Source organism: Crocuta crocuta, unplaced genomic scaffold (assembly GCF_008692635.1).
Source record: "Crocuta crocuta isolate KB4526 unplaced genomic scaffold, BGI_CrCroc_1.0 scaffold119, whole genome shotgun sequence".
Classification (NCBI taxonomy): domain Eukaryota; kingdom Metazoa; phylum Chordata; class Mammalia; order Carnivora; family Hyaenidae; genus Crocuta; species Crocuta crocuta.
The window spans coordinates 9,159,855-9,174,367 of NW_027551562.1; the positions used below are offsets into that span (position 1 = coordinate 9,159,855).

Here is a 14,513-nt window from a genome sequence, read left to right on the forward strand (position 1 = left end):
AGCCCAGCTCCCCGGCATCCACACCCGCGGCCCACCCAGCGGGCGCTCGCCAGCCTGTCCGACCACCAGACACAGAACCCGCCACATCACCAGGCAGATGCACTGCCCGGGGGCAGCCCTCCTGGGTCCCCACTCCTGGGTCCGGCTGAGGGACATCCGGCATTACAAGACACAGGCCCCGGGCGGCAAGCCAGCCACACGGTACACACGGCCACACGGCCCGCCCGTCTTCTCAGCTCGTGTGGAGGCACAGGTGAAGATACTCAGGACTCCGAGTCCCTGTGATCCTGAAATCAGCTCTCAAGGGAGGGCGGGAGCACACCCCTGCTCACACCCAGAGCGAGGGCCCAGCAAGGGCTGCTGATCCAAATCACAAGGCACGCCCCTTCTGTGCCCTGACCAGACCCACGGAGTAAGACACGCTGGTGACAAATACCCGCAGGGCTTCAAAACCTTTAAAACTCTGCCGAAGCACAACCACTTCCTTCCGCGTGCAGGGGCGCCCCGTGCTTTCGCCGTGAAGGGTGCTCTGCTGCGCTTCCAACTGGGACTTCAACTAAGTGTTCCTTCGGGTCTTCTCTCTCGGATCGTGCGGAAGCGCGAGGCCGAGCTCTCCAGGGTTAACCCACTTTCTCGACCGCGGTCCCACCCTCAGGCCCCCGTGCCTAAAAACCAAGTCCCCGCCAGGCCCGTCGCGTCCAGCTGTCGGTGAGTACCGGCCACGGGCGAAGGCGGGCTGCTCGGGGGGCGCGGCATGTGTTTGGCTCACCCCAGATCTCGGTTCGGGGTCACCCCCGCCCCGTATCCTCCACTCCCCCGCCGCCCACTTTTCTGGCTGTCAGCAGACCCCTGAGGAGAAAGGAGGCTGAGTCCTGGAGGACACGGCCACGGACCCCGAGTCCAAAGCTGGAGGACCCACAGTCACAGAGCCATCAGGGGACGGGTGGGGCTGCGAACAGGGCCCTGCCAAGGGTGCCCGGCCGGGCTCACGCGAGTGGCGGGTGCTTGGCGTCGACGCCGGCACCTTCCAGCAGCAGGACGGACTTTCCCCCGTCTGAGCTCAACGCTCACAAGGCCAAAGAGTCTGAACACAGAGAAAACGCTCGCATCGTGGTGTCGGTTCTCTGAGGTCCCGGGCTCCTGCGTGGAAGGGGACCCACGCGGACAGGCACCACAGCTCCACAGACACAAAACGCGGCCCGCACGCGCCACCGGCGGCCGGGAGACTCAGTGCGACCAAGGGCCGGCCAAGTACACTAAACAGCCGCTCCTCTGAATACACAGAAAATTCAAGTAATTTATTTAAAAACTGCTTAGTCTCATCTTGAAATATATATATAGATATATATTTGCTTTAGAATGATCATATTGCAGCATGATTTTTCATGCATCTTAAAGTTCTTTATTTAAAAAAACAACTTGAGGCAGAGAAGTATTACCGTTGTCTGAGTCCAGGTGACATCAGGAAGCGGAGACGGACCATTCCAAGTAAGAGGAGCAGAGACTGCTCAGGTATGAAGAGACTGTGGTTTGAAAAGCATTTCCGAGTAGCTGCAGCATTTGATGACCGAACTTCCCCCAAAGTCCACGTCGGGCTCACACGCGGAAAGCAGGGACGGTGCAGCGTCCTTCCGGGAGGCCAGGGCCGGGGGGGGCCTTCCTTCCATCCCGGACACCTGGCAACCCTTCGGATCCCAGCGTGAAGCAGGGTGAGCAGGCGAAGAGGTCAGAGGAGGTCAGAGGAGGCCCAGCAGGACCCGCCCGCGCCGGGGCCACCGTCCCACACACCCGAGGTAGGCCTGGCGGCAGGTCCCAGGCGGCGAGGCCACGCCTGGAGCTCTGCCCTCATGATTTCCCCAACAAATGGTTTAAACACGAGTCAAAGTGCAATGAAGAGAGTCTCTGGGGGGCTTCGGACAAAGACGACGGGGTCGGGGAGCCGGGGGGGGGCAAGGGCCGGGCACAGACACGTGTGCGCAGCTGCCTGGGACCCGCCCCCCCAGGTCACCCCTTCCTCCCCAGCGCGGGTGGGGGGCAGCCGCCGTCCCCCGCTGCCCAGAGGCAGGGCTGCTCCCCGCGCCATCTGTCAGAATCTCTGAGGAAAACAGGAAATGCTGTCTCTCCTAAGAAAACCAGTTTTGAAAGAAAAACGTTTCTTCTAAAAGAATCATAAAGAAAAATACTCTCCAATAGCTGCAGCACCGACAAAACGGGAGACCTGACGGAGAACCCGACAGAAAGCCCAAGTACCCGCGGCGCCGGAGAGGACGCGGGCGACGCTCAGGCACGGACCCCAGCACTGTCGTCTGACGTACGCAAGACAACAAGCGGCAGAGGACAGCAGAGATTTCCGTTTTCCGTTATAACCTCAGAAATGAAAAGTCTTATTTTTCTCCAAATTGTTTGTCTCTATCGTAAATCTGGTTTGTAACTTAAAAACATGCAGAATAATATACCTGCAGAATAAAAGAGTTGAAATTACAAGATCTTTTTCAATTTAAAAAAAAAAAAAGATTTCAAATGATTTTTTTTAATTGCGGACAAAGTAATTGGTGTGTTGTTTCTGCGGCGCGGCTCACCCCTCCCCCTACAACTACCGCGTCTCCGCCCGCGGCCACAGAGGCAACAGCGACCGACCCGCCGGCCGCCCCCCTGGAATGTGTGCGCGCAGGGGTGAGGCTCAGACCATCGACTCTGTCTCTAGCTTCCTCGGCTGGCCCTCCTTCCGGGTCAGCCTCAGGACGGTGGGCTTCTCGCCGCCGCCCCCGCTTTCGCCCGAAGGCTGGGAAGACAGGCCCTTCTGCTCTTCCTTGGCCTCTTCCGACACGTCTGGGTAGATCACCAGGAATGTGGCTGTCAGGAAGCCCAAGAAAGAGCCCACGGAGGCCACCATGGGGATGACGCGCACGGTGCCGACAGCGTCGACCACACCCCCGAGGGCGGACGCCACCAGGATCTGGGAGATGTACACCTGGCAGGAGAGGATGGCGCAGTCGATCCCGAAGCCGCGCCTGGAGCTCCCGGGACTGTGGCGGACATACTGCAAGAGAGGAGAGCGAGAGTGAGGGCCGCGGGGCGCCAGAGCGGCGGCCGACATTCCCGTGGATTGAATAGTAGCTCAGAAGTCTGGAAACACAACTTGCCTTTCTCTCAGCAACCACTCAGCCTGTCTCCCGACCCCGTCCCACTTCTATTCAACTTTGCATTGGAGGTTCTGGCCATTGCAATAAGGCAAGGAAAATAAATAAAACGTATTAAGGATTGGAACGAAAAAAATAAATCTCATTATACACGGATGACGTGACTGGGTACGAAGACCAAAAGGATCTATCGATTTGCCCTAAGAATTACAAGAATATACCGTATCTGCGGACAGAAAGGCTCAACACTGCCATGTTTTCAACTCTCCCCAAATTATCTATACAATCAATGTGGTTCCAATTACAAAGCCCAGAAGCTGATTCTACCATTTACATGGAAAGTGGAGGGTCCAGAGTGCCCAGAACCTTCAGGAAGAACGAAGCCGGAGGACCCACTGGCCTGGGTCCTTCCACAGAACTACTTACAACAGCATAAGCCTCGTGTGAGGACAGACCGACTGATGGAAGATGGGAGAGAAACGGGGACCAGAAACGCCATCCCCGCAGATGGGGACCCAACTAAGCACAAGGATGGCACCAGCGCAGGCGGGGACCACGTGACCCTCAACGTGAAGCAGCCCCGTGTTCCACAGCTACCCGTCCACAGGAGAACAAAGTCACACTCCTCCCTCAAACCACACGCGCGTGCACTGTCCCCCAGGCGGACCGCGGGCGCACACAGGACAGGCGCCACCCCGTGCCACCGCCAGCACAATGGAGCAATGGCCCACGGCCACGCGGTGCCGCCCTCTGCGAGCACAGGAGGGAAGCACAGGCGTGAAGCAACAGCAGACGGACAGACGTTCCAGGCACAATAAGTGCAAACACCGGCGTGGGGGCTGCCTGGTGCTGGCGGCCAGGACGAGAGCCAGCTTTCCATGGCTTCCGCGTCAGCACTGCTTTCTCAGACTTGTTTTCCAACCCTCCACTGAGCCGTTCGCTTAGTGTGTACTCTTTTCTGCAGTCATGGTACACTCGGACTAAAAAGCTTATTTAACAAAGGACGCTGTGATTTAGATTTTCATTAGTTTGGTATTTGGCAGGCACCTAACCGCAGTGGATTAATTTTGTTTTTACAATTGTCCAAGGAAGATTAAACACAGTTTAGGTTTACAGAGAAACCGGAACTGTTTGGTGTTTCTTCCTTCACTTTCAGGAGCAGGGTCTACACCTGCACGAGGCCTCTGCACATTCGGGCCGGGCTGGAGCAAGAGGGGCCGTGCGCACGCGGCAACAATGCTGTTTGCAGGGACCGCCAGAGGCACACACGCGGTGCTGCCTACCCACGTTCCTCTCAAAGTGCAGGCAACCCAGGCGGCTCGCGCTCTATTGGCCGGACGTGCCGGCCCAGCTCCCTTCCACAGGGTCCGTGAGGGATATCAGGGGGCAGGCAGCCAGGCCACTGAAGGAGCAGATCCTTCCTTTGTAGCCACGAAGCCTGTGCCTTGGACCGACCCGTGCAGGCGGCGGCTCTACTGGTCCCTTCAGAACCAAAGACCTGGGGGGGATCATCTGCACCCCAAATGTCTCCCAAGGGGAAAGTGTGAGCTCTGCCTGGAGAGGAGTCGAGAGCGAACGTGGGCTTTGGAGCCGAACGGGTCTGATGATCTGACCAGACGTGCACTTCAGGCTGGTGACCTGGTGCCCCAGCGCCTCCTCCGCCACACCCCACCCCCGCCGCCACGACGCACCTCCTTGATGTCGTGGTACTGCCCGAGCAGGGCGTAGGGGCAGTAGGAGATGCTCATGGAGACGATGCCCATGGTGCTGATCATGACCATGGAGACGTAAACATTGGCGAACATGGCCATCACGGCTGTGCCGATGGAGAAGCCCAGCGTCCCCAGCACGTAGATGACCCTGACACTCAGCTCGTAGTTGTCCAGGCACTTCTGCAACAGGGCTGTGGGGACAGTGGGGCCGCAGGACAGTGAGCAGCGAGGCCTGCAGCGGGGTGCCCCCCCGACTCCCCCCACCTCCCGGGCCCTCCTCCACGCCAAGGCCCCTCCCACCACACTCAGCCCCCCTGGCCCCCAACATGCTCGTGGTTCACCCAGAGCGCCGTCCTCAATTCTCGGGGCTCTGGCACATCAGCACAAAGTCCACCCCCCTGGTCCCAGAGCCCGTAGCCGCTTCCTGCCCCGGACCCCTCCCACCACCCCAGACCCACTGGCTGGCCTTCGCCAGCCTCACGCCTAGCCTTGACTGGGAGCCTCAAGTTGTGGCTGGCCTCTCGCGGGAAAGGTCTGGGTCCAGAGGGACAGGCTTCTGCTCACTCCTCCTGACCCAGCGGCTTAACGGCACCTCCCCCAGGAAGCACCTCTTGTTCCTTCCCGAGAACTCCTGTCTGAGCTCGGACAGTGCTGCGTGTTGGTCAGGCTGGCTTCTGGCTGCCTCATGGCCTTGACCTTGGAAATCCTCAAGTCTAGGCCAGGCTGAGAGGAAGCTGGGGGCCTCCTCCACGGTTTGTGCAGAGAATGGGCGGGACCCAGACCAGACATGGTTAAGGAGACCCCCGACCCTGACTGTGCCCATTTCCAGGAGTGCCTGGGCACGCTGCTCCCAGGAGTGAAGCCTGTCACCTCCCTCCCCCAGGATAGAACTGCACCTCCAGGGAAAGGCCTCTCCTCCACAGCAGACTGCTCCCACGGCCACAGGCCCCAAACACACCTCACTCCCCCTCCCCCGGGCTCATGGGCACAGCTCCTGCAGCCCCGCCATCGCCTGGAGCCTGGCCCTGGCGACAGCCCCGCTCTGAGGATCCCCTGGGCAGGACCCAGCACACGGAGGACACCCACGTGGGGTGTCAGGACACCCAATGCGAGACACACAGGTTTCCACGCTTCCATTCCCACTGTGACCTCGGCCGCACAACGACACCGCTGCCCCTGCCCAGGGATCGCTTACCTGAGCAGATGGCACCGGTGGCCGCGTAAATAACCAGGCCCCAGCATCCCATCTTCACGCCGGCGTTGTAGGCCTGCCAGGCCGTCGAGTTGGAGGGGGCCTATTCCAGAAAAGAGACTGGGCTTCAGGGCGGCCAGGAACCGTGGGCCACGCTCTTTACGGAAAGGACGTTACTTTCTAGCTCAACCACAGGCAAACCATTGATTTTAAAAATCAGTGATAAACACGATAGCGATGGGCCGTACGCAGGGCAGGACCCGCACGCCCTCCCGGCTGCATGCCTGCCCTGCATGGGAGCCAGAGGGTGAGGGACCACGTAGAGGGGAGGCTGAGCCTGCGCTGAGCCCATCCGGCCCGATTCCAGGCGAGGCAGGTGGGAGCCATGCCGCAGGGAACAGAGCGGGTCCTGGCCGCGCACGAAACGGCGGGTCCCTATTCCGAGCCACCACGCTCTGGGCAGGTCTGTGCACAGCACTGGGCGTTGAAGCGGAGCCTCGCTTCATGCTTCACGAGTGGCTCCGACCCTGAAGCCGTCCTGGGCCCCAAGCCCGGTCCCAGGAGCACAGGCTGGCCAGCTNACTGCCAGGTGCCCACGTCACCGTCCCGCCCGGCCCCAAAGCGGGCACCCCCGGGCACTCACCTTGGGGTCCCCCTCGAAGATGACCTGGCCCATGAAGTCGGTGTAGAAGACGGCCTCGGCGATGACGGAGAACCAGGTGAGCAGGTGGCAGAGGCAGAGCCGCGTCAGCTCCCTGGGCATCTTGAGCATGGACAGCCAGAGCAGCCGCACCGTGGTCTCGCCCTCCCCCTCCTCGCTCTCCGTGTCGCCGCTGGACGTGGTGGCCCCGCTCTGGTTCCGGTGGCGGCACCGCTGCCGCTGCCGCTTCTGCAGGTCGTACAGGTCACTCATGCTGCGCGACGGCTTGATGAGGACCACGGCGTTGGCCCGCCGGTAGCGGTAGCAGTTGGAGCCGATCTTGCCGTAGTAGGAGAAGGTGCTGGAGGCCTGCCGCTGGAACATGTGCCTTCGCCGCCTCATGGAGCTGGACGCAGCCACGGGTTTCATGTCCACCCTGGGGTAGACCCCAAGGCCGTCCTTCGGGGGAGAGCCACTTCCGTTGGGGACTCTGGCTTCTTCCAGGTGCTTATCGAGCAGCGTCTCGTCCTCGTTCACGCGCTCCCTGAGCACCGAGGCCAGGCGGTAGGGCCTGGCCCAGGTGAGCTCCTGGCTGGTGCTGCGCGGGGTGCTGGGGCAGGAGCCGTCGTGGAAGATGGAGGGCTCGATGTCGGGAAGGAAGGGCAGCTCGGGCTCCAGGTCCAGGGCCGCGTCCGGCGCGTGCAGCACAGAGTCGCTCTTGCTCCGCACCATGTCCACGCCCAGGTAGTCCAGCGACAGCTCGTGCTNGGGGCTGTACTGCTCCTCCTCGATGCTGAACAGGTGCAGGGCCACCGACACCACGAAGATGATGGCCGCAAAGAAGAAGAGCACCTGGTTCTGCGTCCGGAACCAGGCGCCCAGGAAGGTCTGGGTCCAGTCCAGCCCCCCCAGCACATAGCCGATGGCCCCGCCGAGGCCTACGCAGAGGGAGAGACAGAGGCAGCCCGTGAGCGCTGTAGGTGCCTTGGCGCAGACCCCCAAAAGAAGAGGAGAAGCTAGGAAAGATCTGGAAGGTCCTTCACCCTGAATCCCAGGCCAAGGACACCACTATGCCCTTGGTCAGCACAAGTTTTTGGGATGGAAAGTACGAAAACAGTAGGAAAAACGAGACAAGAAACTACAGCTGACCCTAAGTTAGGAGTTTTCACCTCAGGGACTCCCGCCTGAGGAAGCAGAAGCAGGGATCTGCCAGGAAAGGAGGCAGATGGCTGCCTGCGACCCCGGGCGGCACTGACTGCCATCCCTTATGCCCAGGAAAGTGCTGTTCCCGACGGAGGTGAACTGTGCCCAGACGCACGGAGAGACGAGCATGGCCTGCCCACCGCCTCGCCCACCAGGGCGAGGTAGAGCCACGGCAGGCCGTCGAGTCCACCCCGACGTGGGGAGGGGGGCCTTGGGAACAGCGCCCCCGCCAGCCCCCAGTGCCGGTCGGCCTGGGACAAGCTGGGTGAGGTCTGGGAGGAGGTGAGGGCTGGGGTCGGGGTGGGGCGGGGGGGTGCTCTCACCAGCGGAGAAGGCGTGGATGTTGAGGGCCATGTCCTGCTCCTCGCTGTCCACCACGTCCAGCAGGTAGGCACGGATGGGGCCCTCGGTCGCATCAGCACTGAAATCCAGGATGACCACCCCCAGCACCGTGAGGACGATGCCGACGGGCTGCCGGTTGGGGACATCGCCGAGGGACAGACCTGACGGAACACACAGGGGGCGGGCAGATCTCAGCTCCTCAGAGCAGTCACCTCCAAGAGGAGATGGTGACATTCTCGCTCTGCCGGAGGAGGCGTGTCTCTCAGCACAGGCTTTCAGTACAGAAGGTGGGCTGTGTTTGTGCGTCTCCTCCCCGGTCACACTAGCCGTCCAGCGGACCTGGGAGAGCTTACCTACCTTCGCGTTTGTGGCTGAACGGAAAACGGTCCCTCCTACCCACCTTCTCTGGCAAAGGAGGGCCACGCTGGGAGCACTAACTGAGCATCACTGTGACACACCGTCACACACCTGCGTGCGCACACTGCGTTCAGGGTCGGCGCCCGGGCCACGGCCTCATGGTGCGCATGTGCACCCACCCTCCCGCCCGGCCCAGGCCTGCAGGGGCGCTCCTTCAGCACTCCTGGAAGGCATGGCCAGCCCCCCTGGCGTCCGCACGCGGCTCCTCAAGCATCGCTGTGGCTTCGCACACAGGAGGACGGTTGGAGCCTGTCCCCCTCACGCCACGTGGGAAGCACGGTGACCTTCCAACTAGCCGTAAGAAAATTAAGCCTTGAACGCCACTGCGGATGTTGTTTCGAAGGTCAGACTGGCCCCAGGCACCCCAGCAGACACAGGCTAGCCGTCCTGCGTGCCGGTGGTGGATGGCGAGGCACTCATCACCCCCTCCCCCCCCACCCCCCAGGCAGGCGCTTTCTGGGAGCAGCCCTGTGTCCGGGGACCCNGCGCTTTCTCGGGGCAGCCCTGAGAAGCAGCGCACACAACCTCACTTCCAGCACAGCCCTTCCCTGAGCAAGCTGGAAGCCGTCAGAGGAAGCTACATTCACACCTTGCATCCCACCTGCCTTGGGGGAGTCTGCCCTGACCCCAGAGACTGGCTGGCACCCTGTGCCCGAGGATGTAGGACACGGGGCACATGGCTGGGGCCCAGGAGCCCCTGAGCTGCAGCCACAGACAAGCTGGCTGCACAGGAAAAGACGCCCGGGACAAACATGTCACGGCAAGTGACGGGGTGGGGGGCCGGATCCCGAGTCTCTGCGCCACCACATTCTAGCAAGACCGCCCCACAGACCCAGCTTCGGAGGGTGCCATCACTTTCCCTCTGGGGAGACGTGAGGAGGGACATGCGCTCTACAGGCGGAAGGGGACAGCCCGCAGCCCCAGGCCACAGCTGACGGCAGAGCAGCCCAGGCCTCCGGCTGGAGAAGGCCACCCAGCACCAGGTGGCTGGGTGCCGCTCAGGGAAGCACATGCTGTGCCTGGCGCGGTGGCCCCTCCTGTCCCCGGCCTGTCCCCACACAGCCTCGGAGAAACAGCGCAGCTCTCGCCAGCCCAGAAGGCTTCCCAGGCCTCTGTGAGCGTTCCGACGTCAAGGACTTCCTTCTGCAGACCTGCGCCAAGCTTGCGGCTGTCAGGACGCAGAGGAGGCCTCCGTCTTCAAGAGTCATTGCCAGAAAACAAGGTTTTGTTTTTAACAGTTTTGATGGGCTCCCTCAGGGCAAAAACTATTTTCCCACATAGAGCTGCTTTAATTAAAAACAAAACAACAAGAAAAAAGGCAGAACAAAACACGAGTACCCGAAACAGAAAAACAAGTAGTGAGCTGGGTCTGGACATTTTCAATACCAAGCCTGAGAAAAGGACAAAACAAGAAGAGATAATTTCTGAAATAATGCTGGAAACAGGACGCGGTGTCAGATACGCACGGAAAACAAGTGGGTCACAACAGGAAGTGCTTCCCTGTGAACAGGTTCCCACGGCTTTCCCACGTGGGGCCCGCTCCCGCCCGGGCCCGGAGGCGCCCTGCCAGCTCGCCGATGGCCACGCCGGCCACGCCGTGGGCCACAGGAGGGCACGCGGCGGGGCAGAGGGACACTCACCGATGGCAGAGCCATTCAGGAACAGCGCCACGCCCAAGAGCACGCCGATGCACAGGACCAGGATGAAAGGCCGCCGGCGGCCCCAGCTCAGGGTGCACCGGTCGCTGGCGGAGCCGATGACGGGTGTGAAGATGAGGCCAAGGATGGGGCTCAGGAACCAGGTGAGGCTGTAGTACTGCTCCGGAAGGCCTGCACAGACACGTGGCAGGCTGTCACAGGCGCGCGCACACACACACGCACCCCAGGGCTGGGCCCTGCTGCGTGCGCGCGCGCGCACACACACACACACGCACGCACGCCCCGGCCTGGCAGAGACCCCTCATGGAACTGCCCATGTCTGAGGCAGGCAGACCTGAACTAAGCTGAATCCCAACTGGAAACGTCAGGTGGGCAGAAGCCTGCACCCGAGCAGACGCCCCGGGAGCCGGGACCCGTGCAGGTGCACACGGCAGCCCAGCATGGAGTGCGGCAAGCAGAGCTGGGACCGGCCGTGCACACATTGGGCGGGGGGGGGAGGCACCCATGAGCCCGCTCATGCCGCCAGTGCTGCTCGATGCCGCCTCACAGGCCCTGCACACCGGGCCCCCATCACCCCAGAACGAAGACACAGGGAACACGGCTCCAGGGCAGCAAGGACCCACCTCTGCCTCTCTGGGCCTCGCCAGCCAAAACCTATCACCAGAGTCCCCGCTGCCGCACTACACGACCCCAGCGGTGGGCTCCTGCGAGGCCACTAAGGGGCCAATGAGAGGGGAAGCGTCAGCTCGGGTTGAGCTGGAGCAAAGCTGTTCTACTTGGCACTTGCTCTCCCCTCTCATGGAACCCTCCTACCTGCCCAGGAAGGTGGGGACTGTTGTGCCCATTTCCCAGGTGGGGAGCCTAAAGCCCAGAGTGGTTAGGCAATGCGCCCTGGGTCACACAGTGAGAAAGCAGGAACCTCCCCCACTTTGCAGAGACCGGAGGCTATCGCCAGTGGACGGCACGCTGGTACAGTGGAGCCCCGCACGGCAGCGGGGGGGCGGGGGGGCAGGGAAGCACGAGCCCCGCACACGCCAGCCGCAGGGTCCACAGTGGCTAAAGGAAGTCTCTACTGGCATAGGCCAGGGTGGCGGTCGCCCTCGGGAAGGGCAGGGGCTTCGGGGGTGGTCTGTTCTGTTCCCGATCTGGGTAGGGGTCACCCCGCTGAGACTTCCGTCACGCACCTCTCCGGGTCCTGCTTCAGTGGGAAGCTGACTTCGAGAAAGGAAGGGGCTTGGGCGTGCTGGCGATCCCCGCCCCAGGCGCCGGGAGGCGGGGCGCCGGGGTGCACAACTGGGAGCCAGACCCCTCTGGCGGAGGGAGCGGCGTCCCCATCACCCACGTGCCCGCACGCAGCCTGCGCTCCACCCATCTGCGCCACCTTCACCCCCGAGAGCCACAGGAAGCGTGAGTCGTGTTCCTGGTCCAAGTGAGCAGAGCGGGCGCCTGCTGCTTCGGAAACGGGAAGCAGGCCGGCGCATTCGGGTGGCACCGCGGTTTCTCGGCAGGCTGGGGCCTCGCCTCTCCGCGCCAGCGAGGTCAGCAAGAGCCACCCGGGCTGCCCCAGTGCCCACGTGCAGGAGCGGGTTTTCGGGCAGCGTGCACAGAAAGGACGGCCGCCACCACCACTCGGCGCATACGACACAGCTGGCGTTTCACGAGGGGGGAAGCATCCTCACCCCGGGGTTCGCGGACTGTCAAGCCGGCTACCCCGAACAGACCCCGACTGCCTGCACACGCGGCTCCTCGCAAGTCCCCGCACGCGCACGCCGACCGACCTGCCATGCCTGGCCTCCTGCCCGCAGCCCGGCCGTGCTGCCGCCTCAGACACTCACAGTGCTCGGTTTCTGCACACCGCCTGCAGTCTCACCCCCTAGAGGCCTGGGCACACCCTTGCCAAGCTCCACACCTGCTGAGCCACCTGTATGCTCTCCCAAAAGACCGTACATCCTGAGAGCGGTGATGGCCTACCTGTCCCCGCGTTTGCGGGACCCCCCGGGGGCGCGTGCCTGTGGAACTACACCAAATGCACGTGTGGGGCCAACTGGTCGAGCCCACCCACCGACCCTCTGCTAACCCATCCCTGGGCCAGCCCGTTACCCCACGGAGGGCCCTCGCCTGCCAGGCCTGCACCTGCCCTGTGATTCCAGACCCTTCCAAGCCCTCGCTCTCCAGGGGAATGAAAAGTGCCTCGCCCACGGACTCGGGCAGCACGGCCCTGGCCACAGGCACTCCATCCCACTCCTGATGTCCAGTCCACCTGCTGTCACCACGCTCACCCCCACCGACCAGGCTTCTGCTTGTGCCACGGACCTCGATCCATCCATTCTCAGCCCACCCGGGGCCTATGCTAAGAGTGCTGCTCCTGGGGTGCCTGGGGGCTCAGTGGTTAAGGGTCCAACTTCAGCTCAGGTCACAATCTCGCGGTTGCGAGTTTGAGGCCTGCATGGGGCTCGCTGTTCTCAGCCAGAGCCTGCTTCAGATGCTCTGCCCGCCTCTCTCTGCCCCTCCCCTGCTCTTGCTTGCTCTCAAAAGCAACACTGCGCTGCTCTAAGACAGCACGTCGGCACCTCTCCCCCTGCTCTGCTGGTCCCTTCTCACTGCAGCGTTATGTCCACTTAACACGTAGTGAGAGTCCTTACACGGCTGCTGCCACGGCGGCCACGCTACTACTTGCTTTCTGCCGATTCCCCTTCCGCCTACTTCCGGTGAAGTGAACTGAATGCTGTACATGCCGGCCCCCGCAGCACAGTGTGCACAGTCCCTGCCACCGCTCTCCCGGTCTGGGGACGTCTGCGCAGCACAACCGTAGCAGCACTGCACGCGCCTCTGTGCCGGCCCCACGCCCCTTCACGCCACGGGCGGTACACGCGCCACGTCCGCAGACACTGCAAACCCCGGTCTGGGCTGCGGCTGTGCTTCAGCAGTCATGCAGATTTTAAGAGACTTAAAACGAAAATTCCTCTTTTATGTTTACCTCCCGTTTAATCGTTTCTAGTCTTTTTCCTTCCTTCCCGAAGGCCTGAGTATTCACACGGTGCCACTCCCTTCTGTCTGATGGACGGTTTTTGGGTTATTCACATTTTACAGAAATCTGCTAATGACAAATCCTTTTATTTTAACTAAAATCTCATTGTTTCACTTTCATTCTTTAAGGATGTTTTGGGTGGATAAAGAGTTCTGGATTAAGTCCCCGCCCCCAAACTTGGAAGAGGTCACCCCAGTTTCTGCAGAGGCTGGGTCACCTCATGTGCTGTGCACACAGAATGCCCTTCCTCAGGTGCCTTCAACATGTTCTCTTTGTTGGTTCTTAGCACTTGGATCCGATAAGCCTAGAGCAAGGTTTTCTTTACACTTCTTGCTCGCAGTGCGCGGAGCTCCATGAATCTGGACCTTGAACTTTCGCCACTCTGGGAAATCTTCAGTTGTTTCTCTGCCTGTCGTGCCTCCCCCCCCACCCCGCTCCTCTCTTCGGGGACCCCAACCACGTGTCTCAGACCCGGCGCTTCCCAAGGCCGCTGGCTTCTATTCCGGGTCTTCCTCCTCTCTGTTCTCCGTCGTGAGTCACTGCTGTCGACGGAGCCTGTCGTGCGCAGCGCCTTCCTTCTGTCCTCCCCGACCCCCTCTGAATTTTCCCAGATGCTGCATTTTTCAGTTCTAGAATTTCCAGTTGGTTCTTCTTTTCCTTCTTCTTCTTTAACAGTTTCTGCTGCTCTGCGGAGCTTTCCTACTTCCTGCTAGGGACACGTTTTCCTTATGTCCTCGCTCACACTTCCTGCGCCGGCCAAGGGGCCCATCACGAGTGCCCGATGCTGGGGCCGGTCTCCGCTGCGGCCTCTTCTCTGGACTGCGGGTCACGTCTTCACGTCCCGAGAGCCCTGGATGCAGACGTTATGGACACGAGGCTGCAGACACTCTACATTCTGCTATGTCCCCTTTCTGGGCAGTGATGCCTTTATTTCAACCCACGGTTAGCTTGGCTGCAGTCAGACTCGAAACCCTCCCCTGAAACAGGAGGCAGCAGATCTCTGTTACGTTCTGTCAGCCTTAGCTGCGCTGCTTGACACTCGGCCCGCGGCTGCATGCTTTAAGCATGAGCAGAGACCTTGAGAAGAGACGACGCAGAATTTGGGAGGCCCCTGGCTCAAGCTCTGGCCTGGATGCTGTCCCTGGGTTCTCCCAGTGAAAGTGCAGGTATCAAGCGTTTTT

General features: G+C 61.4%; 1 protein-coding gene across 1 annotated transcript in view; it reads right to left on the reverse strand.

Moving 5' to 3' along the window:
• Window positions 1-1,273: 1,273 nt before the first annotated feature.
• Window positions 1,274-14,513, reverse strand: part of SLC45A4 (solute carrier family 45 member 4) — a 41,426-nt gene continuing 28,186 nt past the window's right edge. The window contains exons 3-8 of the mRNA XM_077750034.1: window positions 10,287-10,475; window positions 8,211-8,390; window positions 6,688-7,622; window positions 6,048-6,147; window positions 4,832-5,043; window positions 1,274-3,040 (exon numbers count right to left, since the gene is read on the reverse strand). Coding sequence (XP_077606160.1) covers window positions 2,681-3,040; window positions 4,832-5,043; window positions 6,048-6,147; window positions 6,688-7,622; window positions 8,211-8,390; window positions 10,287-10,475 — 1,976 coding nt within the window. The 3' untranslated portion in view covers window positions 1,274-2,680. The remainder of the gene's footprint in view (window positions 3,041-4,831; window positions 5,044-6,047; window positions 6,148-6,687; window positions 7,623-8,210; window positions 8,391-10,286; window positions 10,476-14,513) is intronic.